The sequence below is a fragment of the Hemitrygon akajei genome, chromosome 14 (assembly GCF_048418815.1).
Source record: "Hemitrygon akajei chromosome 14, sHemAka1.3, whole genome shotgun sequence".
Taxonomy (NCBI): domain Eukaryota; kingdom Metazoa; phylum Chordata; class Chondrichthyes; order Myliobatiformes; family Dasyatidae; genus Hemitrygon; species Hemitrygon akajei.
In genome coordinates, this window is record NC_133137.1 from 19,654,103 (window position 1) to 19,681,778 (window position 27,676).

A 27,676-nucleotide genomic window follows, 5' to 3' on the forward strand; every position below is an offset into this window, starting at 1 on the left:
GATTCTGTATTTTTGTGGCAATGAGTCTTCAGAAGCATTCCTGTAACTTAGTAACTGTAACTGGCCTCGGTCTGCAGTTCATTTTGGTAACATTTTCTCGTTGTATAAGCAGTGGAACCACGTTCTATAATGATGCCTGAATTCAGTGTACAAGGTGCATCAATCGCTTCCCAGTATAAAGGGAACCACGTTCATCTCCAGCCTACGAGCAGCTCTCGAGCGCCCCCTAATGGCCAGTTGCCGGTGTCACGTGGGCTGGCGCTCTCTGCGTCATGTGACCGCGTTAAAGATGGCTACCCACCTGAACTATGGCAGGGTGGTCCTTAACAACCTGCGAGAGGCAGCCCGCAAGGAGTTGCGCGAGTTCCTGGATAAGTGTGAAGGCAGCAAGGTCCGCGATGTTACCCAGAGCGGTTTGGTGGAGCAATGCCCTAGGCAGAGCGGTATTTCCCGAGAGGCGGAAGAAGGAGAGGAGGGGTACAGTCCATAGTAAATAGGGCTGGAGAGGATCGGGCGGTGGGGTAGCAGCGTTAGCATTAATCTTAGGACTGAGAGGGAGAGGACAACTTTAGTAGAAATGTGAGGGGCGAGAGGGAGGGGGATGGTGTTGGAGGGATAGGCGAGAGGCACTGGGGCTGGTCTGGGAGGTGTGGGAAGAAGGGTTGCAGACTTAAGAGATCGTGAATGTAATCGGGTTTAGTTCCCACCCCAACTTGCGTTAGAATAGTGTTTACAGTATGAATGTGTTATCTGATAAATGCACCTGCAGTTAGTTATGTTTTGGCGATATTGGAATAAGAAACTGACACCCCCTCCATCCCTGCAAAGAATAAGAGATGTGTTTTTTTGTGATATTTGTTATGTCAGTATGCAGTTTAATTAATCCTTGGCATTTGTATGTTTCAGGCTAATATATCATTTGGCAAAACTGCTAATTTTGTCCTTACAATAACACACTTGTTCCCTTTTCTTCAAAAGACATTGCAAAGTTAGATTATATAAATATGACAACACTTATTGTTCTGAATCTGTGAATTGCTACAGAAGTTGTTACAAAGTTTTACAAGTGGAGTGGAGGGCAAATGATGCTTATAACTTTGAAGGCAGGAGTGATTTTAGTGATGAGAGGTGAAGAAACAAAATAAAAGGGCTGAAACTGCTGGTAATAATCAGCAGATCAAGAGCATCTGTGGTTCAGAGAAAGGTGGTTCTGGAGGACATGTATCTGGCAGGGTTATGAAGTGTGTGTTGATTTTAGTGTTAAAAGCTTTCGCAGATACGCCCGGTTTTTGAACAGTAATATTTATTGCAAGCTCCTGATGTGGGGAAAATTTGAGAAATTGACAAGTGAAATTTTGTATGATGGTTAATAAAGGCTTCCCTTGAAATTCCATTGTTGTGTATGTGGTCAGAATGAATTGGATAGAGAATGTAAAGTAAGAAGCATCTGCAAAACCAGAATTACTGTCAATGAGATGTTCACCAAGTCACTAACCAAATTGCAGGAAGGTCACATTACTGTGCTAAAAGAAAGGAAGAGCTGGGCCTTATCATAAATGTACTCTTTGGGATCCAAGCACTTTGGAATCTTTTAGATGCAGTGGATGTTGTATATTTGGACTTTAGGAAGGCGTTTGACAAGGTGCCACGCATGAGGCTGCTTACTAAGTTAGGAGCCCATGCTATTACAGGGAAGTTACCAAGATGGTTAGAGCATTGGCTGATTGGAAAAAGGCAGCGAGTGGGAATAAAGGGATCCTTTTCTGGTTGGCTGCCAGTGACTAGTGGTGTTCCACTGAGGTTGGTGTTGGGACTGCTTTTTATGCTGTATATAAATGACTAGATGATGGAAAGTTGGCTTTGTTGCCAAGTATGCAGATGATATGAAGACTGGTGGAGGGGCAGGTGGTGTTGAAACAGGGAGGATGCAGGACTTTAGACAGATTAGGAGAATGGGCAAGAAAGTGGCAAATGAAATACAATGTTGGAAAATGCATGGTCATGCACTTTTGTAGTAGGAATAAATGTGCAGACTGTTTTCTGGACAAGAGAAAATGCAAAACTCTGAGATGAAGAGGGACTTGGGAGTCCTTGTGCAGAGCACCCGAAAGGTTAACTTGCAGGTTGTCTCAGTGGTAAGGAAAACAAATGCCATATTAGCATTCAATTCAAGAGGTCTGGAATACAAGAGCAAGGATGTGATGCTGAGACTTTATAAGGCACCGGAGAGACCTCACCTTGAGTATTGTGAACAGTTTTGGGCCCCTCATCTTAGAAAAGATGTGCTGTCATTGGAGAGGGTCCAGAGGAGGTTCACAAGGATGATTCCAGGAATGAAAGGGGTATCATGTGAGGAACGTTTGATGGCTCTGGGTCTGTTCTCTCTGGAATTCAGAAGGATGAGGGGGGATCTCATTGAAACCTTTCAAATATTGAAAGGCCTAGACAGAGTAGATGTGGAGAGGATGTCTCCCATGGTGGAGAGTCTAGGACAGGAGGGCACAGCCTCAGGATAGAGGGGTGTTCATTCAAAACGGAGATGCAGAAAAATTTCTTTAGCCAGAGGGTGGTGAATTTGTGAAGTCTGTTGCCGCCTGCAGCTGTGGAGGCCAGGTCATTGGGCGTATTTAAGGCAGAGATAGATAAGTTCTTGATTGGACATGGCATCAAAGGTTATGGGGAGAAGGCCGGGAAATGGGGCTGAGGAGGAGAAAAAAAAGGATCAGCCATGATTGAATGGTGGAGCAGACTCGATGGGCCAGATGGCCTAATTCTGCTCCAATGTCTTATGGTCTTTTACGATGTTACAAATGCAGTGTAAATATGAGATGCCTTCCCCTTTATATTAAGACTGTTTGAACACACTTATTAAGATTAGTTTTGCCAGAGCTTGTATAATGTCAGTTATTTGTAAGTAGTTGCCCTAATCTAGGCATCAATATTTCATTTATGCTTTTATCCATCTTCAGCTGTATTTAAAAGAAACAATAGACCTTTTTGAATTCTCTACATGAGCATAAGATAACATGAAAGCTGAATTTGTTTACAGTTTCAAATGTACAAAAGCGTTAATTTATCTTGCTTTTTGGTAGTGTACTTTGTAAATGTTCTTCAGCTCTCTCTGATATTAAACCTACTGGGTAAGGAATTGTACTGGTTTGAAACCTATCGGTCTGTTCACACCAATGTCACTGATCTTTGAAGGAATTTTAAAATTACTCTAGAGGTGGTTAATAAGTACTGGCTATGGTCATGTCATCTCCTTTCAAAAGCAAGTTGAGGTTGTGTACTTAACTTTGCTTAAAACTTTTTGCTTGAAATTTCATTTGTGTATTCTCAATTGCTATTGGCTGATTAATTGTTAGTAGTTTTTCTTCCACAAATGTAGACGGAAAAGACATGCCGCTGTATTACGACGCACTAATTGTCTGGTTTTGTTGCACAGGCGATTGTTTGGGATGAGTACCTTACTGGACCCTTTGGATTAATTGCCCAGTATTCCCTGCTAAAGGTAACTAACGATATAAAATCGATAATAAATCACTGTTGCCACGTTGTAGGAAATGTTAGTTCCAATGCTTATGAGATAGTCGAAGAAATTTAGACATTTCTACTGTTTTTACTCCATTAGTCAAAAATACCTTTCTTTGTGTGCGCAAGTGATGCCATGAAGTGCTACCCTGAGATTCACTTTCTTGCAGGCATTCACAGTAACTACAAAGAAACACAATAGGATCGATTTTAAAAACTGCTCCCAACAAAGACAGCAAACAGTACAAATAAAATGAGGAGGAAAATATCGAGGATATAAGTTATGGAGTCCTTAAAAGTGCAGTGTAGGGGTGAATGAAATTATCTGGTTCAAGAGCCTGATGGTTGAGGGGTAATAACTGTTCCTGAACCTGGTGGTGTGGGCCCTGAGGCACCTGTACCTCCTCCCTGATGGCAGCAGCGAGGAGGAGCATGGTAGGGGTCTTGATGATGAACGCTGCTTTCCTGCAACAGTGCTCCTCGTCGGTGTACTCAGTGGTGGCGAGGGTTTTACCTGTGATGGATTGGGCTATGTCCACAACTTTTTGTAGTTTATTCGGTTCAAGGGCACTGGTGTTTCCATATCAGACAGTAATGCCACAAATTAGCATACGCTCCACCGTGTATCTATAAAAGTTTGTCAAAGTTTTCAATGACACGTCAAATGAGTTCAAACTTCTAAGGAAGTAGAGGCACGGCTGTGCTTTCTTTGTAATGGCATTTGCGTGCTGAGCCCAGGACAGGTGCTCTGAAATGTCAGCCGCCAAGCTGCTAACACTCTGCACCTCTGTCCCCGATGAGTACTGGCTCATGGGCCTCCTGTAGTCAATAATCAGCTCCTTGATCTTCCTGACATTGAGTCAGAGGTTGTTGTTACACCACTCAGCCAGGTTTTCAATCTCCCTTCCATATGCTGATTCATCACCAACTTTGAATTGACCTACGACGGTGGTGTCATCAGCGAACCTTAAATATAGCATTGGACCTGTGCTTAGCCTTAAGTGTAACGTGAGTAGAGTGGGGGAGGGGGGACGCTAAGCGCACAGCCTTGCGCACCTGTGCTGATGGAGATCATGGAGGAGATGTTACCTGTCCAAACTGACTGGGGTCTGCAAGTGAGGAAATTGAGGATCCAGTTGCACAAGGAAGCATTAAGGTCCAGCTCTTTGAGCTTATTGCTTGGCTTTGAGGGGGATGATGGTGTTGAATGCAGAGCTGCAGTCAATTGGCTGAACTCAATCCTAGAGTAGAATTTGAAGATCTGTAAAACATTACAAACAAACTTTTTAATTCAGCAACAAATTGTTAGGCATTTTCTGTTAAAGGAGAGCATGCCTGCGTCTAGTTACAGTCCCAACATGAATTATAAAAAGTGCTGGAATTCATTTGTAGTGAGGCTTTGTATTTCATTGTGTCAGGCCAGGGTAAAATGAAAGCCATCATAAGGGGCAATGAACCCACGAACAATATATAAAATCCAGTTACGTTAGACCCTCAAACTTGCCTGCAGCTTTTATAGACATCTAAAAGTTTTAAACTGTCTTAAGTGCCAGTTGTGTGAATATCTTGCAGTCAGCCCTTCCATTGAATTTAACAGGGAAGCTTCCATTGTGCCATCCCAGACCACACGCAGGATCTTTCTTATACACCTGTTCCTGTAAACTAACCCAACTTGTTCCCTTGTTAAACTCTTACGTTCAGTGCACTGCCAGCAAGTTCCAGATTTGTGCATTCAAGCAAACCTGCACGGAAATGTCAAGGCAGCGGGTAGTTTGGTAAGGAGTAGATTGGGGGGGTGGGGAGAGATCTCCATGGAAAGCATTTAGCGATTGTGTGTTTTTAATATATTGTCACACGAGTTGGTAAATATTTGTAATTATGATGTGTTTAAAGTGATGTTCAATGTTTAATCAAAATGTTTTCAAATAATTTCAAAAGCTGCTTATCAATAGTATTGATGGATTTTCCTGGACGACCATAATACATTCATATGATGATGTCTTACAGGAGCATGAAGTTGATAAGATGTTTACTCTGAAGGAAGGATGTTTGCCCAAAGCTGATGTGAAAAACATCATTTTCTTAGTGAGGCCCAAGTTGGAATTGATGGATATCATTGCTGATAATATTCGGAGGTAAGTACATTTAGCTTTAAACAAGGTTGACAGTTTATTTTACACAAAACATCTTTTTATATATATATAATTTTCTTTCCGTATCACTCCACGTGGTTGCTCTAAAGGGCAGGAATCGGTATCCTGATCTCAGGTGCTGTCTGTGTGGAGTTTGTACTCTGGTCTTGCGTAGGGTTCCTGCTGGGTGCTCCAATTTCCTTCCACGTCCCGAGAATTAACTGAGCACCGGGTCATGTAGATGAGTGTCAGGAGAAGCAGAGGTGGGAGCTGACGGCCGTGTGAGAAATCACAAGATGAAACGTTATTGGAGAAATAAAACAAGGGGTTAGGGCTGATGTAGTTGCTCTGCTGGGAGCTGGCATGGTTCTGAGGGGCTGAATGGGTTCCTACTATACTGGGAAAAGTGCGTGAAAAATAACATTGTAATTATAAAATTGATACTATCTGGCACTCACTGGGCTTTGCACCACCCAGACCACAGCAATATTCCCATTCCCATTCCCATTCCAACACGTCAGTCCGTGGCATCCCAGACCACAGCAATATTCCCATTCCCATTCCAACACGTCAGTCCGCGGCATCCCAGACCACAGCAATATTCCCATTCCCATTCCAACACGTCAGTCCGCGGCATCCCAGACCACAGCAATATTCCCATTCCCATTCCAACACGTCAGTCCGCGGCATCCCAGACCACAGCAATATTCCCATTCCCATTCCAACACGTCAGTCCGCGGCATCCCAGACCACAGCAATATTCCCATTCCCATTCCAACACGTCAGTCCGCGGCATCCCAGACCACAGCAATATTCCCATTCCCATTCCAACACGTCAGTCCGCGGCATCCCAGACCACAGCAATATTCCCATTCCCATTCCAACACGTCAGTCCGCGGCATCCCAGACCACAGCAATATTCCCATTCCCATTCCAACACGTCAGTCCGCGGCATCCCAGACCACAGCAATATTCCCATTCCCATTCCAACACGTCAGTCCGCGGCATCCCAGACCACAGCAATATTCCCATTCCCATTCCAACACGTCAGTCCGCGGCATCCCAGACCACAGCAATATTCCCATTCCCATTCCAACACGTCAGTCCGCGGCATCCCAGACCACAGCAATATTCCCATTCCCATTCCAACACGTCAGTCCGTGGCATCCCAGACCACAGCAATATTCCCATTCCCATTCCAACACGTCAGTCCGCGGCATCCCAGACCACAGCAATATTCCCATTCCCATTCCAACACGTCAGTCCATGGCATCCTCTTTTTGCCAAGACGAGGCCACCTTTAGGGTGGAGGAGCAACACCCTATATTCTGTCTGGGTAGTCTCTGTCCTGATGGCATGAATATCCATTTCTCCTTTGGTTTTTAAAGAAAATCTCTTTCTTCTATTCCCCAACTCTGGTCTCTTCTCATCTGTCTATCACCTCCCCCTAGGTCCCTTCCTCCTTCCCTTTCTCCTATGTCCACTCCCCTCTCCTATTCGCTGCCTTCCCTTCCAATTCTTTGTATTTCCTATCCACCTGACTTTACCTATCACCTTCTATCGACCTTCTTTCCCCTCCCCCACATTTTAATTCTGGTGTCTTTTCCCCTTTTCAGTCCTGAAGAAGGGTCTCAGCCCAAAGTACAGACTGTTTATTCATTTCCCTAGATGCTGCCTAACCTGGGTTCCTCTGGCATTATGTGTGTGTTGCCTATTATTGATTACAGCTCGGCATTCAATGCCTTCATCCTCTCAGTACTAATCAACAGGCTTCAAAGCCTGGGGCTCTGTACCTCTCTGCGACTGGATATTGACTTTCTCAATGAGAAACCGCAGTCAATACTGATTGGAGATGAGATCTCCTTGCTGACAGTCAACACAGCTGTGCCTCAAGGTTACGTACTTAGCCCACTGCTCTACTCTCGCTACACTCATGACTGGTTAGAGAAACTCAAACACCATCTATAAGTTCACTGAAACTATTGTTGGCATAATCTCAGATGGCGATGAGGCGTACAGGAACGAGATAGATCAGCTGGTCGAGTGGGGTCACGACAACAGTCTTGCACTCGGTGTCAGTGAAACCAAGGAATTGATTGTGGACTTGGGAATAGAAAGTCGAGGGAACACACAGCAATTCAACCAGTATACAAAATGAACAGACATCTCATGTACTATAGATATTGGACTGCAGTCATATAATGCTTTCGATGACCGCATCCACCAAATCTTTATTTTCATTGCAACATTCAAGATGATTGTCCTTGCCTTCAAATTCTTCATGGTTCCTAACTTGATGAAGTAGTGAAATAATTTCATTTTCACCACCAGCTCTTTTGGGATTTCCAAACATGAATGCTTGAAACCACAGTGAGCAAAACCTTTCGGAATTCTCTTCCTGCTTGCTTGGACGAGACGTCCACTATCAGGGTCAAAAATCACTGATTTTTGAACACAAGTGCACCCCTCTGACGCTGTATAAAAACTGTTTGCTCTAAGCATGTTGAAGTGTGTAATGGCCAAACAAGCATGTGTGATTGATGCCAATTAGAACCTGGCCAGCAAGTCTGCCCCAATTTAAATGGCAGAGTGACCCAAATAAATGAAGGGAATCCCGGCAATTTTCTCTGTTAGTTTTTGTTCTTTAAGAGTTGTTCCAAATAAGTAGCTACCCTGATTATCCGATGGCCCAATATATAAATTCATATTTAAAAAATTCCCAAAAAAAAAAAAACAAAAAAAGAAGTGAGAGTAAGCGTTCGGCACGGACTAGAAGGGCCGAGGTGGCCTGTTTCCGTGCTGTAATTGTTATATGGTTGTATTGTAGACCCATCATATCAATTCCATCGCGATAAAGGCGCACCGGCAGCTTTCTTCACTAGTTAATGTGGATATTTCGCACGTTACCAAAGATTCTTACCAGCTTTTTAACCAGTGTACTCTGGAGGGCGTTCTGATTGGGTGCACCGTGGGCTTGTGTGCAGACACCAATGCCCAGGATCAAAAAGGGTTTTGAAGGGTTGTAGATTTAACCAGATCCATCACAGGTACAATCCTCCCAACCGTCGATGACATCTTCGAAAGAAGGCGGCATCCGAGTCACTGACAGTAAATCCGATTCTGCATTTGTTCTAATTGGCTGTACAACCAAATATGATTGTGCTGTTATGACAGGTTTTCCGTGTCAGCTAGAGAGAGTTTCTGGCAGAGCGGAGAGCTACCAGAGCTTCCTTGTTGATTCCCACCTTCCTCTGTGTATTTCAGGCACAATTTCCTGAAGAGTAACACGCACAAAATGTTGGAGGAACTCAGCAGTTCAAGCTGAATAAAGAGTCGACTTTTTGGGCTGAGACCCTTCTAGCCCTGGTGAAGGGTCTCAGCCTGAAACATAGACTGTATTGCTTTCCGACTTTGAGTTCCTCCAGCAGTTTCTGTTAGTCTGGATTTCCATCATCTGCAGGATCTCTTGTGCCCCTGAGGACTGGTGAAGTGCCCCTCTCTCTGTAATTAGAGGAAGGGATTTCATTGCCCCCTCTCCCCCACAACCCCCACCTCCTTTATTGCAAAAGTTCTTGAGCTCCAAGGTGTAATGCTTGTGGGTGACAGCCAATCAGAGTCCTTGCATGTTGTTGTGTAAAGATACCCACTTCCTGGTTAAATTGGACTTCTTGCCTGCATTGTATATTCCCCATAAACTTTACTGCAGTTGATTTTTCATCTTCCTCATCCTTAAAGGTTGCTGGTACATCTGTGTTCTGTGTAGGTAGGTGCAATGCTGTCCGTCACAGCTTGTTACTCGCCTCAAACTGAGTCACAGAGGCAGACATCAGCAGAGCTCGAGTATTCTTGTGAGCTTCAAGTATTTGTAATGGTGCCGGAGTTGCTTACAGTGGCTAACCGTTGTTGTGCATGGAGTTTGGGTGTGAAGGTGGTGACAAGAAGGCTGGTTTCTGTTTGTTTTTACACAGCTCTCCACATGTAACAAAACTTCCACGAAATGGTATTTTGTGCTTTTGCATGTACTCTAGTGATGTATGTCCACCTGTCGTGGATTTATGCTAACACACACAAAATGCTGGAGGAACTCAGCAGGCCGGGCAGCATCAGTGGGGTGGGGGGTGGGGGAGAAAAAGTACAGTCAACGTTTTGGGCCAAAACCCTGTGTCGACTGTACTCTTCTCCATAGATGCTGCCTGGGCTGCTGAGTTCCTCCAGCATTTTGTGTGTGTCGCTTGGATTAAAAGCATCTGCAGATTTTCTCTTGGTTATGGGTTTACACTATTCCGTTTTCTTGTAGCGAAAACAGGCGTCAAGGTCATCCCAGAGATTTCCATATCCTGTTTCTGCCGCGTCGAAGCCTTCTTTGTGAGCAGCGACTTAAGGAGCAGGGGATTCTGATCAGCATCACCCACATCGAGGAGTATAGTCTGGATTTGATTCCATTTGATAGTGATCTGCTGTCCATGGAAGCTGAAAGTGCATTTAGGGTAACTACTCATTTCCATTCAAAACAAAAATATTTTCCACACAGTATCCTGAAAGCTTTCAGCTGTATTAGCTGTGTTCATATTTGTTGTGACTTTAGGTTGAAATCTTCAGCATACACGCAATACTGCAGATGCGGGAAATCTGGAGTAATACACACAATGTGCTGGAGGAGCTCAGCAGGTCAGGTAGCATCTATGGATGGGAATAAACAGTTGGTGTTTGGGGCCGAGACCCTTCATCAGGACTGGGAAGGAAGGGGGACGAGGTCAGAATAGGAAGGTGGGGGGGGGGGGGAGGAAGAAGTACAAAGTGGTAAGTGATTGGTGAAATCAGGGTGGGTGAGCTGAAGAGCTGGGAAGTTGATTGGTGAAAGAGGTACAGGGCTGGAGAAGGGGGAATCTGATAGGAGAGGACAGAAAACCACGGAGGAAAGGGAAGGGAGAGGAGCACCAGAGGGAGGTGATGGGCAGTGAGAGAGGGAAAAGGGAACGGTGAAGGAGAGGAGGGCGGGCAGTTACTGGAAGTTTGAGAAATTGATGTTCGGGGTTCTCCATCAGCAGGGAGTTTGATGCTGAAGGCTGTCTAAGTGTAAAAGTAAGCGGGTAATGTCAGCAGTGTAAATCGTGAATGGGGTTTGCCCCTAAGCTTTGACAATACTTTCTCAGCTTGAGTTTACTTTGTACTCTGGTAGCACTTAGACACTGAAGTTCTCTGAAAGGTCCCACGTTCTTTCCAAAACTTCTGATCAGTGCAGTTTGATTTTTGACCTTTTCCTGACACCGTACTGTATCAGCAGTCTCTGAGATACTCTCGCCACCCCATCTGGCACCAACAATTCACTTCGACCACATTTCTTACCCATTCTGTTGTTTGGTCAGAATGGGGAAGAAGTGTGACCACGTCTGCATGCTTTTAAGCACTGAGATACTGCCACATATTGGCTGATTAAATATTTGCATTAACAAGCAAGTGTACCCATTGAAGTGGCCACTAAGTGTATATTTATAGAGCTAGTAGACCATATTTGAATGTTAATATTCCATTGGAAATGGAACAGTGATGCATTTGGTTAAAATTTGCTTTAAAAAAAACTCTTTGGCATGAAAAATAGTTCTAGTAAAGTATTCAAGGAATCTTGATGCCTGCAGATCTGCTACCATCATGGCTCATTAAGGTTGCTATATTGGGGTGGGGTGTGGTAATGGGGACAAGCTCCCATGATCTATTAAACGCTCCCAATGGCGTGCCTGTCAGATAGCCTCTGACAACCAAATCCAGTTCCTAGCCTTCACGTATGGCTTAGCTGCTAAGCCTGGCGGAACTGTTTCTACTGACAGGAAGGGCCAAAAGTGGATTACTGGCATCTTAACACCAGTCGCTTCAGGCAGATAGGTCTTGTCAGCCACGTTTGGTAGCTTATCTAGCAGAAGGAAAACTCTGATCTTAAACCTCTGCTTTCTGGTGGCTATACCACTCATGGGGAAGGCTTCTGGAGTAAACCCCCCAAGGAAAAATCCGGAGCTGGGGTCCCTAAGGCAGTCCTACGTTGAGTTTAATGCTGACTGGCAACTCCTGTGACACTGCTGGTGCCAAACTGTATCGGTCTCTGTCGTTCCTTTGGGTTCTTCAGCTGTGTGGAGAGGGGGAGCTTGCTACACGGGCAGTAGCTTGCTTTCCGTATCATGCTGCCCAGGCTTGTGTACTGGCTCGTGTATCGACGGGCGGCCTGGCGCCAACAACGTAGACAGCTAGCGCTCAAAATCCACGGTCAACCCTGGCCAATAGAGGGCCTCTATGTTGCCATCGTGACCAATCATTTTCAGAGGAGAAGGAATCTTGGAGTGAGAGGATTGTAATTGCAGAAGAAGTGTAAAGCTGTAATTATTCCTGTACATTTAGTAACAAGCCATTATTTTAAAATATTTTTTTAATAAAAGCTTGTGACAGCACTGCAGATGATGACCTTATATGATGATCTCCAGATGATCTCCTATATTTAATTAGAGGAAATTTCTGCTCCACTGTCAAATGGGAAGGGTAAATTATTTACAATTAATCTTGTGAAAACTAAGTGACCCTGGGGCAGGGAAAGAAGGAAACCTCTGGTAAATTTCTGGTCACAACTGAACAGCTGAAAATGGAGCCTTGAGTACGCTTCTCCAGCAGGGCATTTGAGGATGATTTGTTCAACTCAGTCAAAGGCTGCAGATGGGTCGTTTGCACACACTTACAACATCACATTGTCTTGGATCTGTTTCATGAATATATATGCATTTTCAATAAGTAATTGTGCATCTAATGCCTGCATTTGCAAGTGGGGGCCAACTTTGCCCTTGTACAAGTTTAAATAAGTTTTGAACTTTTCTCAGGAAGCCAGGTGGCTTGGATTTTCCTTCACAAATAATTAACACGCTGCGCTGTGCATTTGCAAATAGGAATGCTACCTTGAGAATGATCAGACTGTCTTATTCCATGCGGCCAAAGGATTGATGACTCTTCAGGCTTTATACGGAACTATTCCACAAATATTTGGGAAAGGTGAATGTGCGCGGGTAAGTCCACTCTTCTGCCACCTTGCTTGTGCGTTTTGTCTTTAATGTCAGTAAGATTTCAGGGCGCTTTTTATGAACAAAACAGAAGTGATAAATCCAATTTGATTGAAGCATACACGTTTTTGACCACGGAACTTGCCACTTTTTCTTTGGGTGGACAGCATTTTGTTTGTATTCTGAGCTTGTAAAGCAGTGTATTTTTTAAAATAAGAATTCCATACTTGACTGCTAAGCAAAGACAACCTGGTTCTTGTTCTGGGAAGTACTGAAGGTGAATTTTGTTTGCACGGGTCTCAGTAGGTAAGCTGCAGGCTTGGAGCATAGAATCAGGCCTTTCAGCCCTTTGTACTGAGGCTGGCAATCTGCACAATTGTGGCTGATCATTTACCTCAGCACCTCATGTCCAAAAGTGTATCAGTTCGTCTACAACAAAGTCATACTTCACTGCAAAGATTTGTCTTGTTCATTTCATTTTCTAGACTTTCCCAAATGTAAAAACTTGTAAATAAAGCTCCAACAAAGTTCAATGTAAATGCATTATCGACATGAATTGCAAGGTCACTTATGTATTTTCCTGCAGCCATTCACAGTAGAACAGAAAAATATGATAGAATCAAAAGTGATAGTTTCTCAGAAGCATTGCCACCTGACGGGGCACTGTGGCAAGTGTATCATGCTGAGATTTATTTTGCCCCTCCTCACCCCATTGTCCTTCTGAGCTTAAGCTTCCTATTTATCCCTGAACTGTTTCTGTCAGTTGGTGCCTTATCTAACTTTCTGGCTGGAAAGCAAGGGTGCGACCGGTCGAAGGAGGCTGCAGAGGATTTGAAGCCACATCAACATCAAGGTTACTCCAGGAGTTGGGACTGCGAGGGAAGACACACCGACAAGCAGTCAAAGACCTCTCCAGAGCTACTGAAAATGGTAGTCAGTGGCTCTGGATGAAGAGAAAGGATTCCATCTGTGCCCCCAAGTGAGTGAAAGGCATCTAGGGGGTGAGCCCAGGACGCCAGGATTCACTGCTGAACCCTCTGGAGGTGTCGTGGGCCTATCAGCAAAACACTGAGGAAAGAGGGCGCCCACTTGATAACCCAGAAGATGCCACCACTCACTTGGCTACCCCGCAGAGTCTAGGCAGCATGTCCCCGGAGTGCAAATACGGGATATTAACATCTAGTCCTACATAACATACCTGTGGTCCTCCCAAGAAGTGAATCTGAAATTTAAAAAACAAAAATCCTCTGGTTGATAATTTTAACCCTGACTATTATCTCCACAGCTTGTGGCAAATATGATGCTAAGAATGAAACGCGAATTTGCTGGAAGTACAAACCAGATTTTGCCTGTATTTGATAAACTTCTGCTGCTCGATCGTAATGTGGATCTGTTAACGCCTCTAGCGACACAGCTGACGTATGAAGGACTGATTGATGAAATATATGGAATTCAAAACAGTAAGTTCTGAAATTTCATATTTGCTAATGCAAACTACATGCTGCAAAAAGTTGCAACTGTTACGTACCCCGTAACTGGGTGTCTTACCAGCAAAGATAGACGTATCCGTTGGAGTCTGGTACTATTTTCAAAACAGTGTTCATTAGTAAAATGTACAAATCAATATCAACAATGCTACTATACCGATAATACACGTTAGCAATACTAAACCTAGAAGTGTGGGTATAATAATAATCAATAATAAACAAGCTCTATCGTTGTCTAGGGGATAATGAATTATCATGGGAAAGTCTAAAGTTCAGTTCATGTAGGCTGAGGTAGTTGTTGATTCTTTTGTTGTAACCGTTGGAGGGAGAGAGAGAGAGAGAGCGAACAGTGACAGCTACAGTCATTCAAACCTTCCTTTACTTTCTTGATCCATCGATGTGCTGTTGTGGCCATTCAGATATGACCCCTCTGTCCTTTAGCTAGACCGTTCTTCTATGGTGGACTCGTCACCCAGGCAAGGGTGGACACACACATACAAGCCCCCACCGGCCTCGCTATAAACACTGTGAGTTAAAATTGACCGATCCTTCGTTCAGTCTCCGATGCCCCACACTTTTCTCGTGGGTTCCAACACTTAAGCAGTGCTCACTAGTGTGTCTCTTGGTGCGTCTGAGGGGTGTCTCCCCAGACCTCACTTTTATCCCTACTCACGGGGTCTCAGATGTCAATCAGTTTTGAATGGCTTAGCCCATCAAACCAGCCCACTCCGGCTGTCCACTGAGGAATTTTAATGAACAGAATAGTACCAAGTAAACAGCCCTCTCTGGAGCCATAAGTCTTACAGGAGTCATAATATGGTGGAACAAGTCTCTTCCTCCCTGTGTTATCTCTCCCTTATCTGAAGCAAATGTTCCAGTCCCAGTATGTTTTTGTTCCATCTCTTTCTCTCTTATTAACAGCCTGGCAACAGTAACGGTTTGTAATTCTCCCAGGGGAGGGGGACATGGGCAACCTTGCACCCTTCTGCCCATCAGAGCTGTTCATCCTTCGTAACACAACTAAGATGCAAAGTATTCGAATTTTGTGGCTCACTGAATTTCTGGAGTGAAGTGGAGCGGTAGAATTATGTCACTGTGTATTTAATCCAATCTTCAATTAGGCTGACTTGCCCAGCATGAAAACAATTCAGCGAGACTTTGGAATTTTAGAAGTCTGCATGCTACTCTTCATTTCCTGGCTCCTCTCTAAATGTTCCTGTGATGTTACAAGTGCTGACATGTACTAACAGATTGGGGATGCCCCCCGCGCTCAACACTCGTTTGTTCCGAGTTAGCTCATCTCGCCCAGGGTGTAAAGTGTTGCCGTGACTCTTGGTGCCCTGAATCAGGGAGGGAAATAAGTCATGTTTCTATTCCTGACGGTGATAATTGTTCAGAAATTTTCCCGAGTGATGTTTGGGCTAGTCTGAGCTGCACTGCTTGCTCCAGTAAACGAAATACTTGCTGACATGCATTCTTTAGGAAACTGTGCTAATGCCAGATGAACGTTATCATAACATGAAGATCACAACATGCATCAGTTGTTCTTTTTTTTAAATTCCCCTTCAATTCCCACCTAGTGAGAATGTTTCTGACCTTGTGCTTAGCTAGGAATAGTTTCAATTCAAATAGTTTTGAGGAAAAAAGGCTGAATATTTTTGGACAGTAGGGACTTTGGGTGATCCAAAAGAGTTGATTCATTAATTATCTTGCAAGCACTTTAATTGTGTGCTTCAGATTTTTCATCCCATAGCCATTGTCCATATTTGCAGTTTGTTCTTATGCTTACTGACTCCATTGAATATGACTTGCGTTCAATTATGTGAGATTAAATCCAAGTGTTAACTACCACAGAGCTCGGATGAGATTTTCCAGTAATTTAGCATTGTTAGCTATAAGTTAGTTTGTTTTATTAATTACTTGTAATTTTTATCCAGTTCAAAGAACCAGAATGTAACATTCTTTCCTAAAACTGTCAAAACAAAATGTGCAAGAAATGCTACTTATTTTAACCTATCGAATGTTGAAAGGCCTTGATAGAGTGGATGTTTCCTTTGGTGGGGGTGTCTAGGACCAGAGGGCACAGATAGAGTGGATGTGGAGAGGGTGTTTCCTTTGGTGGGGGTGTCTAGGACCAGAGGGCACAGATAGAGTGGATGTGGAGAGGGTGTTTCCTTTGGTGGGGGTGTCTAGGACCAGAGGGCACAGCCTGAGGATGGAGGGGCATCCTTTTGGAGCAGAGATGGGAGGAAATTCCTTGGCCAGAGTGGTGACTCTGTGGAATTTGATGCCACAGGAGGCTGTGGAGGCCAAAACATTGTGCATATTTAAGGCAAAGGTTGATGGAGTCTTGATTAATCAGGGCATGAAGGGATACAGAGGGAAGGCAGGAGATTGGGGCTGAGAGGGAAATGGATCAGCCATGATGGAGCAGACGCAATGGGCCAAATGGCCTAATTCTGCTCCTATATCTTGCTCTTATGGTCTTATTTTGATTGAATTGTGCTTAAATCCCCATGGATGCATTTGTTTGTAAAGTTAGTTGGTACACAATCTTCTTTTTATTTCCAAAGCAGCAATAAGGTTTCTTTGAAATGTTGCCGTTGGCTCTATCCATTTGAGGGAGGGAACAGACCAAACCGGTTTAATGTTCAATGTGGAGACTGGCTTCACTCAGTGTTTCCATCTGTGTCGGCCTGTTTGCTGCACCAGTCCTTCCTACCAAGAGAGTTGTGACTCGCAGTAAAGTGGAATTTCTTCAGCCTTCTACTGCTATTCAAAGGTCTAATTTAATGTCAGAAATGTATATAATATACATCCTGAACTCCTTTTTCTTCACAAACATCCATGAAAACAGGAGTGCCCCAGTGAATGGGCAACAGTTAAACGTGAGAACCCCAAAGTCCCCCCCAGCTCCCCTCCCACGCGTAAGTGGCAGCAAGCAACACTCCCCCCCCACCAGCAAAAAAAAAGCATCAGCACCCCCCACCGAGCACTCCAGCATGAGCAAAGCAACAGCAAAGACACAGACTTGCAGTTACCCCAAAGACTTCACATTTCACCCGGCATTCGACATACCACAGGCTCTCCCTCCCTAATAAGGGAGAAGGAGGTGTCTCCGTTATTCCCAGCAAGCAGGGAGACATAATGAACAACTCGCTGGTTTACAATGTTAAAACTGTTAAGTCGCTTTTTCCGAGTTCTGTTCTCAAAGATCCCAGGTCTTTTAGGCACGCAGCAGTAGATTTTCCAACTCCTCTGATGACACACGGGTCTCCTGCCGTGACACTGACCCTCGACCTGCCCATCTCCAGAGCCCTGAGATCCTAGGCTTCCAAACCCGAACCGGACTCTCAGACCGTACTCTTGGCGTGCCAGGCCTGAAACCCCGAGAACAGGTCCCATTCCCGCAAAGAACCAAAGTCAGCGTGTAACTCCAGGTCAGGGTCTTCAAAAGAACCCTGCAAGGGAAAAATAAAGATATTAAAGATGGAAATAGAGCTGTTTCCGAAGATGCAAGCAAAGGAGTCGCCGTTTAGCGCCATCTTAACTTTGCTCCGTCTCCCAAAAGTTTACCCAATATTCAATCTTAACAATATTCTCGAGAATTTCTAAACATTTCATGTTTATGGTTGAAACAAAATTCACATTTGTAACAAAAATACTCATGGGAATTTAATACTTTAATCTCCCTAATTGAATTCGTTAACTTTTGATTTCAAAATTGAGAGTGTGCATATAATATTTTTTGAGAATTGTAATAGAGCCTTTCTAATTTGAACAAGATATTAGAGATATGGATGAAAGTAATGATTCCTTAACTAATCAGAGCTGAAATTCTTTGCAGTATTTTGTTAAAATGATTATTTGAACGTATCCAGTCTTTAGTAATGCAAGAAGAAACCCAATTAGTAAGTACCACTTTGATCAGATATGAGATTTTCTAGGAATAGCCCATTGCCATGTGATGTGGAAGTAAGTTTGAGTTTGTTTTCAATTATAATCGCCTCCGATGTTGTTTGCCTTGTATATCAGAAGAAGGTATTGGCAATTCAGATTGGTTATTAGACGCTGAGAGATCTGGCACGTCCCCAATTTTTGACACCCTTCAAGAAGCATCCTACCCAGATGCACCACAGCTTAACATGGCAATTCCTCTGCCGTGGACTGCAGGGAACCACAAGGTCGTGGACTTCACAGAAACCAGCCTCCCCTCCAAGGAAACACGAGGAAATCTGCAGATGCATCGACTCCTGTCTACACTTCTCGCTACCTTGGTACATCCTAGACACACTCTGTCCTTCCTCCACCTATCAGGCATAAGACCATAAGATATAGGAGAGGAAGTAGGCCATTCAGCCCATCGAGTCTGCTCCGCCATTCAATCATGGGCTGATCCAATTCTTCCAGTCATCCCCACTCCCCTGCTTTCACCCCATACCCTTAGATGCCCTGGCTAATCTAGAACATATCTATCTCTGCTTTAAGTATAAGACCAGAAGATAGAAAAAGTCTGAAAGCACGAAGTGCAAGGCCAGCTTCTGTGCTGCTGTAATACGACTATTGAAAGGCCCCCAGTACAAGATGGATGCTTGCTTATCTTCACATTCTAACCTATGACCTTGCATTGTCAACTTACATTCTTCTTTCCCTAAACTGTAACATTATTCTGTACTCCGTTATTGTTTTCCTTTGTAGTATCTCAATACACGGTTTGAATTAATCCCTAGAAACGGTACGCAAGATGATTTTTTTTTCTTCCTCAGTACGTGTGACAATAAATCAATTTACCAATTTTAATTCTCTTCCGCTTAATAAAACTTCCCTTAATTTTCCATTTAAATTATTAAAAATTTAAGCAGCTGGGGTAGTGTAACATTTTTTCAGTCCTGTGTCTAAATGTCAGTGATTTAAAATGCTTATTTTAGATACAACTGTCAGCCTCTGTGATGCTACTTTTTAAAATTTCAGAATGCACAAAAATACTATCAGGTTCAATTGTGTTGTTTTTCTGTTATCTTCTAAGACTAGTAAAGCTTTAAATGATGGTATGTACTTAGATAAATTAATTGAATATCTTATTTCCTTCCTTTTCACTTATCACTTCACACAAAGTAATTGAAAGCACAAAAAAATTGTTGAGAAATGTGCTTGATGGGACTTGCAGCTTAAATTTGTATTTTTCTTGTGTTTTTTTTTCCAGCATTTGTAAAACTACCTCCTGAGAAATTTACAGCAAGAAAGCAAAATGAAAGTGCTCAAGATCTTCCTACTGAACCTAAAAAACTACTGTTAAATTCTGCAGAGGAGTTGTATGCAGAAATTAGAGATAAAAATTTCAATGCAGTTGGCTCAGTCCTTAGTAAAAAGGCAAAGATCATCTCTGCTGCATTTGAGGTAATGCATCTTGTATTACTCGATATTTACAGCTCCATAGTCGTACAGGTTGAGTACCCTTTATCCGAAATGCATGGGGCCAGAAGTGTTACAAATCTCGGATCTTAGAATATAAAATGAGATAGTTTGACATGGCTATCATTTCTGACTCTGAATTTCTGTTACGGTTAAGCAGTCTTGGTCTTACACTTCATCGTACGTATACTGATGCAGTTCAGAGAGTTTGATTTTCATCAGCAATGAGCTTGGTGAACTCATCAATGAGATTTTGTAAAGCAGTACACACAAAATGCTGGCGGAACTCAGCAGGTCAGACAGTGTCTGTAGAAATGAGTATACAGTCGACGTTTCAGGCAGAGACACTTCTTCAGGCCTGCAAAGGAAGGGGGAAGGAGGCTAGCGAGAAGCTGATGGGTGAAGTCGGGTGGGTGGGAAAGGTAAAGAGCTGGAGAGGAAGGAATCTGATGGGAGAGGAGAGTGGACCAGAGGAGAAAGGGAAGGAGGAGAGGACCTAGGGAGATGTGATGGGCAGTTGAGAAGAGGCCATCTTGGCACAAGAGGAGGCCTTGGATGGCATGTCAAAATAGGAATGGGATTTGGAATTTAAAACATTTGGCCACTGGTAAGTTCTGCTTTCGGTGGATGGAGCAGAGGCACTCAATGAAGCGGTCCCGACCTGTGACGGGTCTCACCAGTGTAAAGGAGGCAGCACCGGGAGCACTGGACACAATAGACAGCCCCAGCAGATACACAGGTGAAGTGTTGCCTCACCTGGAAGGTCCGTTTGGAGATGGAGGTGAGGGAGGAGGTGTGTGGGCAGGTGTAGCACTTGGGCCTCTTGCAGGGATAAGAGCCTGCAGGGAGAATAGTGGGGGGGTCGAATGGATAGGGGACTCACAGATGGAGTGATCCCTGTGGAAAGCGGAGAGAGTGGGGCGGGGGGGATAAAGAAATATATGGTGGTAGGATCCGCTTGGAGATGTTGGAAGTTGTGGAGAATTGTGCATTGGACGTGGAGGCTCCTGGGGTGGTAAGTAAGGACAAGAGGGACTCTATCACTGTTAAATGTGGCAGAAAGATGGAGTGAGTGTAGGATGTTCAGGAAATGGAGGAGATCCGGGTAAGGGCAGCATCAATAGTAGAGGAACGGAAACACCATTCTTTAAAAAAGATCATTTTTGATGTCCTGGAAAGGAAAGTCACGTCTTGGGAATAGATGCAGTGGAGATGAAGGAACTGAGAAAGGGGAGTAGTATTTTTTACAGGAGTATGGGTGGGAAGACGTATAGTCAAGGCAACCATGGGAATCAGTAGGTTTCCTCTGCTGCTTGGTGATCAAAAGGTGCATTATCACCACAAATCTTTAAACATTTAATGTTGTGCCTTTTCTTATATTTCTGCAATCAGCTTATTAAATATTCACAATTACCTTCAATTTTCAGTTCAATGTGATAGATCTTTGCTTTTTTTATGATCAGCATACCTTTAAGCGGCAGGTGTTCACTCTGACACTGAATCCACTCTTTCAGTACATGATCGAGATCTTCATTTTATGCAGAGTTTTTCTATTTTTGTAGCTTTTGTTACTTCTCAGAACTGTGTGGTGTGCAGAGACCAGTGCGTCATCTGGGAACCTTCACAGAGCCTTGTGGTCATGTACGATGTCGTGTCAGCACTCAAAATACTCTCGGATTTCAGAGGCTTTTGGAGTTTCGGATAAGAAGCACTCAACCTGTGCTAATTATTCCTGATACATGTAGTGGCTAAAGTGTATCTGTCATGTGAAAGAAAAATTCCTAACAGTAGCTTCTGTGGACACTACTTGTGCTGTATTTTCCAGTAATTTAACTATAATTCCAATTGTAGTTACAAAGAATTTTGTTCAAGTTGTGAAGGGAGAGATTTTATTTCCTTGTGTGCAACGGAAGAGATAATATAAAGATGAGCTTTATTTGTCACCTGCACATGGAAACATACCCTGAAATACAACAAACAAGAAAAAGTCTGGAGATGCTGGACACCCAAAGCAACACGCACACAACGCTGGAGGAACTCAGCAGGCCAGGCAGCAAAAATGGAAGAGAGTCGTACAACGTTTGTGTCAATGAGCAGCACACTCCTCCAATGTGCTGGGGGCAGCCTACAAGTGTCCCCACACTTCTGGCACTAACACGGCATGTCCACAACGTACGAACCCTAATCTGTACGTCTTTGAAATGTGGGAGGAAACCCACATGGTCATGAGGACTGCGTACAGACTCCTTACAGACAGTGACAGGAAGTGAACCCTTACAAACAAGTTGGATGGACTCATCAGGTCGGGCAGCATCCGTTGAAATGAGCGGTCAACGTTTCGGGCCGAGACCCTTCGTCAGGACTGAAGAAGGAGGGGGCAGGGGCCCTATAAAGAAGGTGGGGGGAGGGGATAGGCAGGAGAGGTGAAGAAGGAATCTAAGGGGAAAGCACTGTGGGTAGTAGAAGAAGGCAGAGTCATGAGAGGTGATAGGCAGCTAGAAGAGGAGACAGAGTGAAGGTGGGATGGGGGAAGGGAGAGGGAGGGAATTACCGGAAGTTGGAGAATTCGATGTTCATACCAAGGGGCTGGAGACTACCCAGACGGTATATGCGGTGTTGTTCCTCCAACCTGAGTTTGGCCTCATCATGGCAGTAGAGGAGGCCATGTATGGACATATCCGAATGGGAATGTGAAGCAGAGTTGAATCCTAATATCTGCTGCTTTAAAGCGTTGTGCGAACCACTGTGCTGCCTACTTGACTGCGTATCTTGTAGTTGAAACATACTTTTCCATAATTTCTATCAGCTTTCAAATGGTCTCATTTGCCAATAAATAGGAGTAATATTAAGTATCACTTACATATTTTCCACTGTGCACCATTATAACATGATGGTGGTATCAGGAAGTGAAGAAACATTATATTTCTAACGTTGGGAGTTTGGCATCCACAATGCTGACGGTTCATTAGCACCTCTCGTGTTCGGACATGCCTAGCAGCTGCAGTATTCTAACAGGAAAACACCCTGCTACATGTGTATTACTTGGAAGTGAAGAACCTTTGTCTTCATTTTGTCTTCCTTCTACACTCCTTCACTCCTGACCACTCAGTTGTAGTAAAGTTATGCTTGATATGTTTTGTTAAATATGTCAAGGTGCTCATACAACAAGGGATTTTAGTTTAGAAATTAATCTTTTTTTAAGCCCCTGCCATTAACCAAGGGCTCAGTGGTTCCCCAAGATGGAAACTCCTGGTTTAGATAAATGTCTTTCAAATTGACTCAATTAATTCGTTGAAAACACTAGAAATTTGCCAAATTAGGATGTAATTAATACAAAATGTATAAATTTGCGTTACCTATTCCTTCATTGGAAACTTCAGCCGTTGAGTGCTAAAGTTAAGGTGATGTTTGACAAAAACCTTTAATCCTGGAACAGGACCTTTTGGTGGGATGTAATTCCATTCTGGAATTCTGTGGTACTATTTTCTGGCCACATGAATTTCACTTCTGTGCATGTTGTTGAAAGAGGGATGGGGGTGGGGGCTCTTGTTGGGGTTCCTGCAGACAGGTCCTGAATGCTGCTTGTCAAGTCTGAATGGAGGTTTATTGTGAATGACATTTTAGTGTGAGGAGAATTATAAGATCATGGTCTCTTTTGGGGGAGGGCTTTGCTATTGCATGCAAGGTGGGAGTCGATGCTTTTGCTGGGTCAAGTGCGTGGGAGGGGGCTTTGGGGTTTTAATGTTTTCTGTCCTTCACTCTTTTGTGGATGTCTGCAAAGAGCAAGGATTTCAGGTTATATACTGTATACATTATTAAATTAACCCATATGTTCTTGAATATTTAAAATAGTTTTATTTGAAATAGTTGATTTAAACTTACTATTATAACAAAAACTGCTTCTTGCAGGGAAGGCATAACGCAAAGACAGTGGGCGAAATCAAACAGTTTGTCTCGCAGCTTCCACACATGCAGGCAGCAAGAACCTCTCTCGCTAATCATACATCTATTGCTGAACTCATCAAAGACATTACAGGTAAACTTTTTACAAACGAGATGATGTACTTCTCCCAGCCTCAGTCTGAATAGAGTAAGTTTTAGAGCTGAATCATGCAGATTAGAGGAACAGTATTCATTAGTTGTATTTAGCAATCTAGCAATCAGAACTATTGATCTAGGCTCCAATCCTACCAGGAAATTTTCAGTGCTAGAATTTGTGGATTATACACTCAGTGGCCACTTTTAAGTGGAACCCAGGTGGGTTGTCTGCTGCTGTGGACTTCAAGGTTTGACATATTGTGCATTTAGAGATGCTCTTCTGCACCTCTCTGTTGTAATGTGTGGTTATTTGAGTTGTCTCTCTGTCAGATTAAACCAATCTGGCCATTCTCTTCTGACCTCTCTCATTAACAAGGTGTGCTTTCACCCACAGAACTGCCATTCACTGGAAGTTTTTTGTTATTCTTACCATTTTCTGTAAACCATAGAGATTATTGCACGTGGAAATCGTAGTTCAGCAGTTTCTGAAATACTCAAACCACCCCATCTGGCACCAACACCCATTCTACAGTCAAAGTCACTTGAATCATATTATTTTCCCATTCTGATGTTTGGTTTGAACAATTGAATCTCTTGACCGTGCCTGCATGCTTTTATGCATTGAGTGGCTGATTAGATAAACCGTGCAGGTAGACAAATGTACCTAATGATAAAGTGGTTGCTGAATGTATCAGCAATAACGGTCATGAAATTAAAGTGGGGGTGCAAGTTATAAGAAACTATCTGATTGACAGTTGTCTTGATTCTATTGCCTGTGTGACTCCACACCCACAGTGGTGTACAAGTGGCCTCCATTTTTCAAATGTTTGTTTTACGACAGCTCGCTGTTATGAAAGACCTACATTAGTACCTGATTTCGCTAACCAAAGAGGATTTTTGCTTTTACGAGAAAAAAGACGCCCGCTTTATACGTGTGTTTATCCCGAGAAAGACTACCATGACCGTGAAGCCTTGTGCGGGCAGTCGTGTGCGCGTGTGTGCCGATCTTTTTTTTTCTCCAAATCGATTTCAGCTCGCTGTCTTCCTGATTTTTGATAAGTGAAACTACACCATACATAAAATATTTCTACTTTATATAGGCTGTATATTTATCATATAATTCCTGCTTTTACTATATGTTCGTGTTATTTTAGGTTTTATGTGTTATTTGGTATGATTTGGTAGGTTATTTTTTGGGTCTGGGAACGTTCAAATATTTTTCCCGTATAAATTAATGGTAATTGCTTCTTCACTTTGACATTTCGGTTTACAAACGGCTTCATAGGAACGCTCTACCTTCGGATAGCGGGGGAAACATGTATTTGGCTCTTTGAAATGCTCTGTCAAAACTATTAGTACTCCCTGAGGGTGTAGTGATTCGGCAGTTGGCTTCCTTGCAGCTGAGGGCAATTACCAATAACCAGTAAATGTAGCCGTAATGGCAACAAATACATCCCGTGAATGATTTTGATTTTTAAGTCCTGGTCGAGTTATCAAAATTTTAAATTGATCTTACTGAAAAGAAAACCTCTTTATTGTCTGTTTTTCTTTTAGCATCTGATGCCTTTTTTGATAATCTGACCGTGGAACAAGAGTTCATGTCTGGGATTGACACAGACAAGGTAGTAACAGTATGTCCTTTATAAATACTGTAACTTCATTAAAATAACTGTGTAACCTGGTTAATAAAAATTGTCAAACACTCAAAACGGGCAGTAACTTTGAGCTGAAACATCTGTGAGTTTCTGTTCCCACAGATGCCATCTGCTCTGCTGTGCTATGTTCTGTTTCTGTTTTAGATTCCCAACATTTACAGTTTTTTTTAAGTATGAAGAGTTTAAAATGAATAATGTTCTGGAATACTGATAGCTGATTGTCCAAAGGGCATTCTGAGTTGCACACAGTGATGGGCCAAGTGTTGACCTCCCCAATCAATCCTCCCAGATGACACAACACTTCCCCTGTGATTCCATTGGGGTTGTCTACTGTATCAGGCGCTCCAGATGCGGCCTCCTCCACATTAGTGCCACCCGATGTAAATTGGGGGAACGCCTTGTTAAGAGCCTGAACATCTGCAGAAAGTATTTTCTTGTGACCAACCATTTCCAGTCCTAACCCCATTCCCATTCTGACATGTCTCTCTATGGCCGCCTCCTTTGCCTTGATGAGGCGACTGAGGAGCAATATCTCAATTTCTGTTGAGGTAGCCTCCAACCTGATGGCATGAACTTTGAGTTCTCCAACTTCTGGTAATTTTCCCCCTCACCTCTTTCCCCCCCCCCCTTCCCTCGTCATTTCCCCACTCTGACCTCTTGCCTCTTCTTACGTGCCCCTCCTTCTTCCCTTTCTCCCATAATCCCCTCTCCTCTATCAGATTCATCTTTGTCCAACCCTTTGCTTTTTCCACTTGCCACTTCCCAGCTACTTCATTCCCCCCCCTCCGCCCCCCGTTACACACCTGGTTTCACCCATCACCTTTGACGTTGCCCTCCTCTCCCCACCATCCAATTCTGGCCTCTTTCCCCCTTCCTTTCCAGTCCCGAAGAAGGGTCTCGGCCTGAAATGTCGACTGTTTATTTATCTCCATAGATGCTGCCTGACCTGAGTTCCTCGCGCATTTTGAGTGTGTTGGTTTGTATCATTTGGACTGTGACTGCAGGATAACTTGTGGCTCTTCAGTTGTGAAATGAATTTTGTTTTACAAGCTGGTATCTAATAGCGACTTTGTTCAAATGGGGCGTCCTGGAGTTCAAATTGCAACCTCTACCTGCAGGTTAACAACTATATCGAAGAAGCAATTGCACAAAAGGAAAAGTTGACAAAGGTTCTTCGACTTGTCTGTATGCAGGCTGTGTGCAACAATGGCCTGAAGCCAAAGGTACTAGACCACTACAAGAGAGAAATTCTGCAGGTTAGACAAATTAATACACTTCTTTCTACAAACTATCAGCAGCTTATTTGAAAAAACATACAGGATAACGTTCAGAAAAACATGTACAATAACTTTAAATGAATCGCTGTTTCCTTTTAAGGCACGTTAAGACTCGTGTTGAATTAATTTTTTGGAGTTGGAAGTTCAGGTTGTCAAAATGTAGGTTTAGCTGTATCTTGAATTGCCATACTTTGGATAAAAATGGTACAGTATAAGCAGAAGAAATGGGAGCATAATTAGGCCATTTGGCCCATCGAGTCTGCTGGCTGATCCAAATTCCCTCTCTGCCCCAGTCTCCTGCCTTTTTCCCCGTATCCCTTCATGCTCTGACTAATCAAGAACCTATCAACCTCCGCCTTAAGTATATCTAATGACTTGGCCTCCACAGCTGCCAGATTCACCACTATCTTTAAGTTACTAAATTTGATGAGTTTAACTTTTACACCAGGCTACAGCATAAATTAACCCATGCATTTTAATTTGGAAAGACTCTCCCAATCTTCAAGCATGTCCTAGCATTTCCTTTGCCTTACTGTTGACATTGATCCAGGGGCCAACTCTGAAGACTTAATGATATCTGACGAACCTTAAGAGATATCGACATGGTGAAGCTAAAATGTAGAAGCAAGAGTGTAAATTTGAAGTGGGACTGCTTTCCTAAGCCACATTGGTCCTTTTCTAGTGCAAAGTACAAGTACATCATTTTTGTGTAGCAAGCAGATTTCAGCTGAACCATTTTTTTTCACAATTTTTATCATTTAATTGCTTCAGTTTCCCTTTAACGCCCTTTTTGTGCCAATATTTAGAGGTGATCGTGAGCTTACAGCTTACATGAAAGACTGTGTGGTGATTGTTACTGGGATCAATTGAGATCTGTAATACCAACCCTCGCCATACCTGTACTTCCTCCTGATTGATGACAAGGTGCTTCCTTTCCTTTGCACAAACTCTTGCATGCCAACATTGAGGGAGACTTGCAGCACAGGAGGCAACAAGGAATAGTGCACTGGTTTTTCAGAAACCTTTCCCAGCACCCTTCTGGATTTCAAGTTTCAATTTGAGAATGACATTCGTCATTTATGGTGCTGGTTCAGCCCTGGTTTATGGCCT

General features: G+C 43.3%; 1 protein-coding gene across 2 annotated transcripts in view; it reads left to right on the plus strand.

The window, feature by feature from the left end:
• The first annotated feature begins 261 nt into the window (after positions 1 to 261).
• vps33a (VPS33A core subunit of CORVET and HOPS complexes) overlaps positions 262 to 27,676 on the plus strand; it is a 33,124-nt gene continuing 5,709 nt past the window's right edge. Inside the window, exons 1-11 of one of the 2 annotated variants that reach the window (XM_073065563.1) lie at positions 262 to 391; positions 3,446 to 3,511; positions 5,539 to 5,666; positions 7,995 to 8,033; positions 9,961 to 10,150; positions 12,587 to 12,703; positions 13,983 to 14,157; positions 19,388 to 19,581; positions 23,506 to 23,632; positions 25,189 to 25,256; positions 26,408 to 26,545. In XM_073065563.1, coding sequence (XP_072921664.1) covers positions 290 to 391; positions 3,446 to 3,511; positions 5,539 to 5,666; positions 7,995 to 8,033; positions 9,961 to 10,150; positions 12,587 to 12,703; positions 13,983 to 14,157; positions 19,388 to 19,581; positions 23,506 to 23,632; positions 25,189 to 25,256; positions 26,408 to 26,545 — 1,344 coding nt within the window. In that variant the 5' untranslated portion in view covers positions 262 to 289. The remainder of the gene's footprint in view (positions 392 to 3,445; positions 3,512 to 5,538; positions 5,667 to 7,994; positions 8,034 to 9,960; positions 10,151 to 12,586; positions 12,704 to 13,982; positions 14,158 to 19,387; positions 19,582 to 23,505; positions 23,633 to 25,188; positions 25,257 to 26,407; positions 26,546 to 27,676) is intronic. The other variant, XM_073065564.1, reaches the window with a different exon arrangement.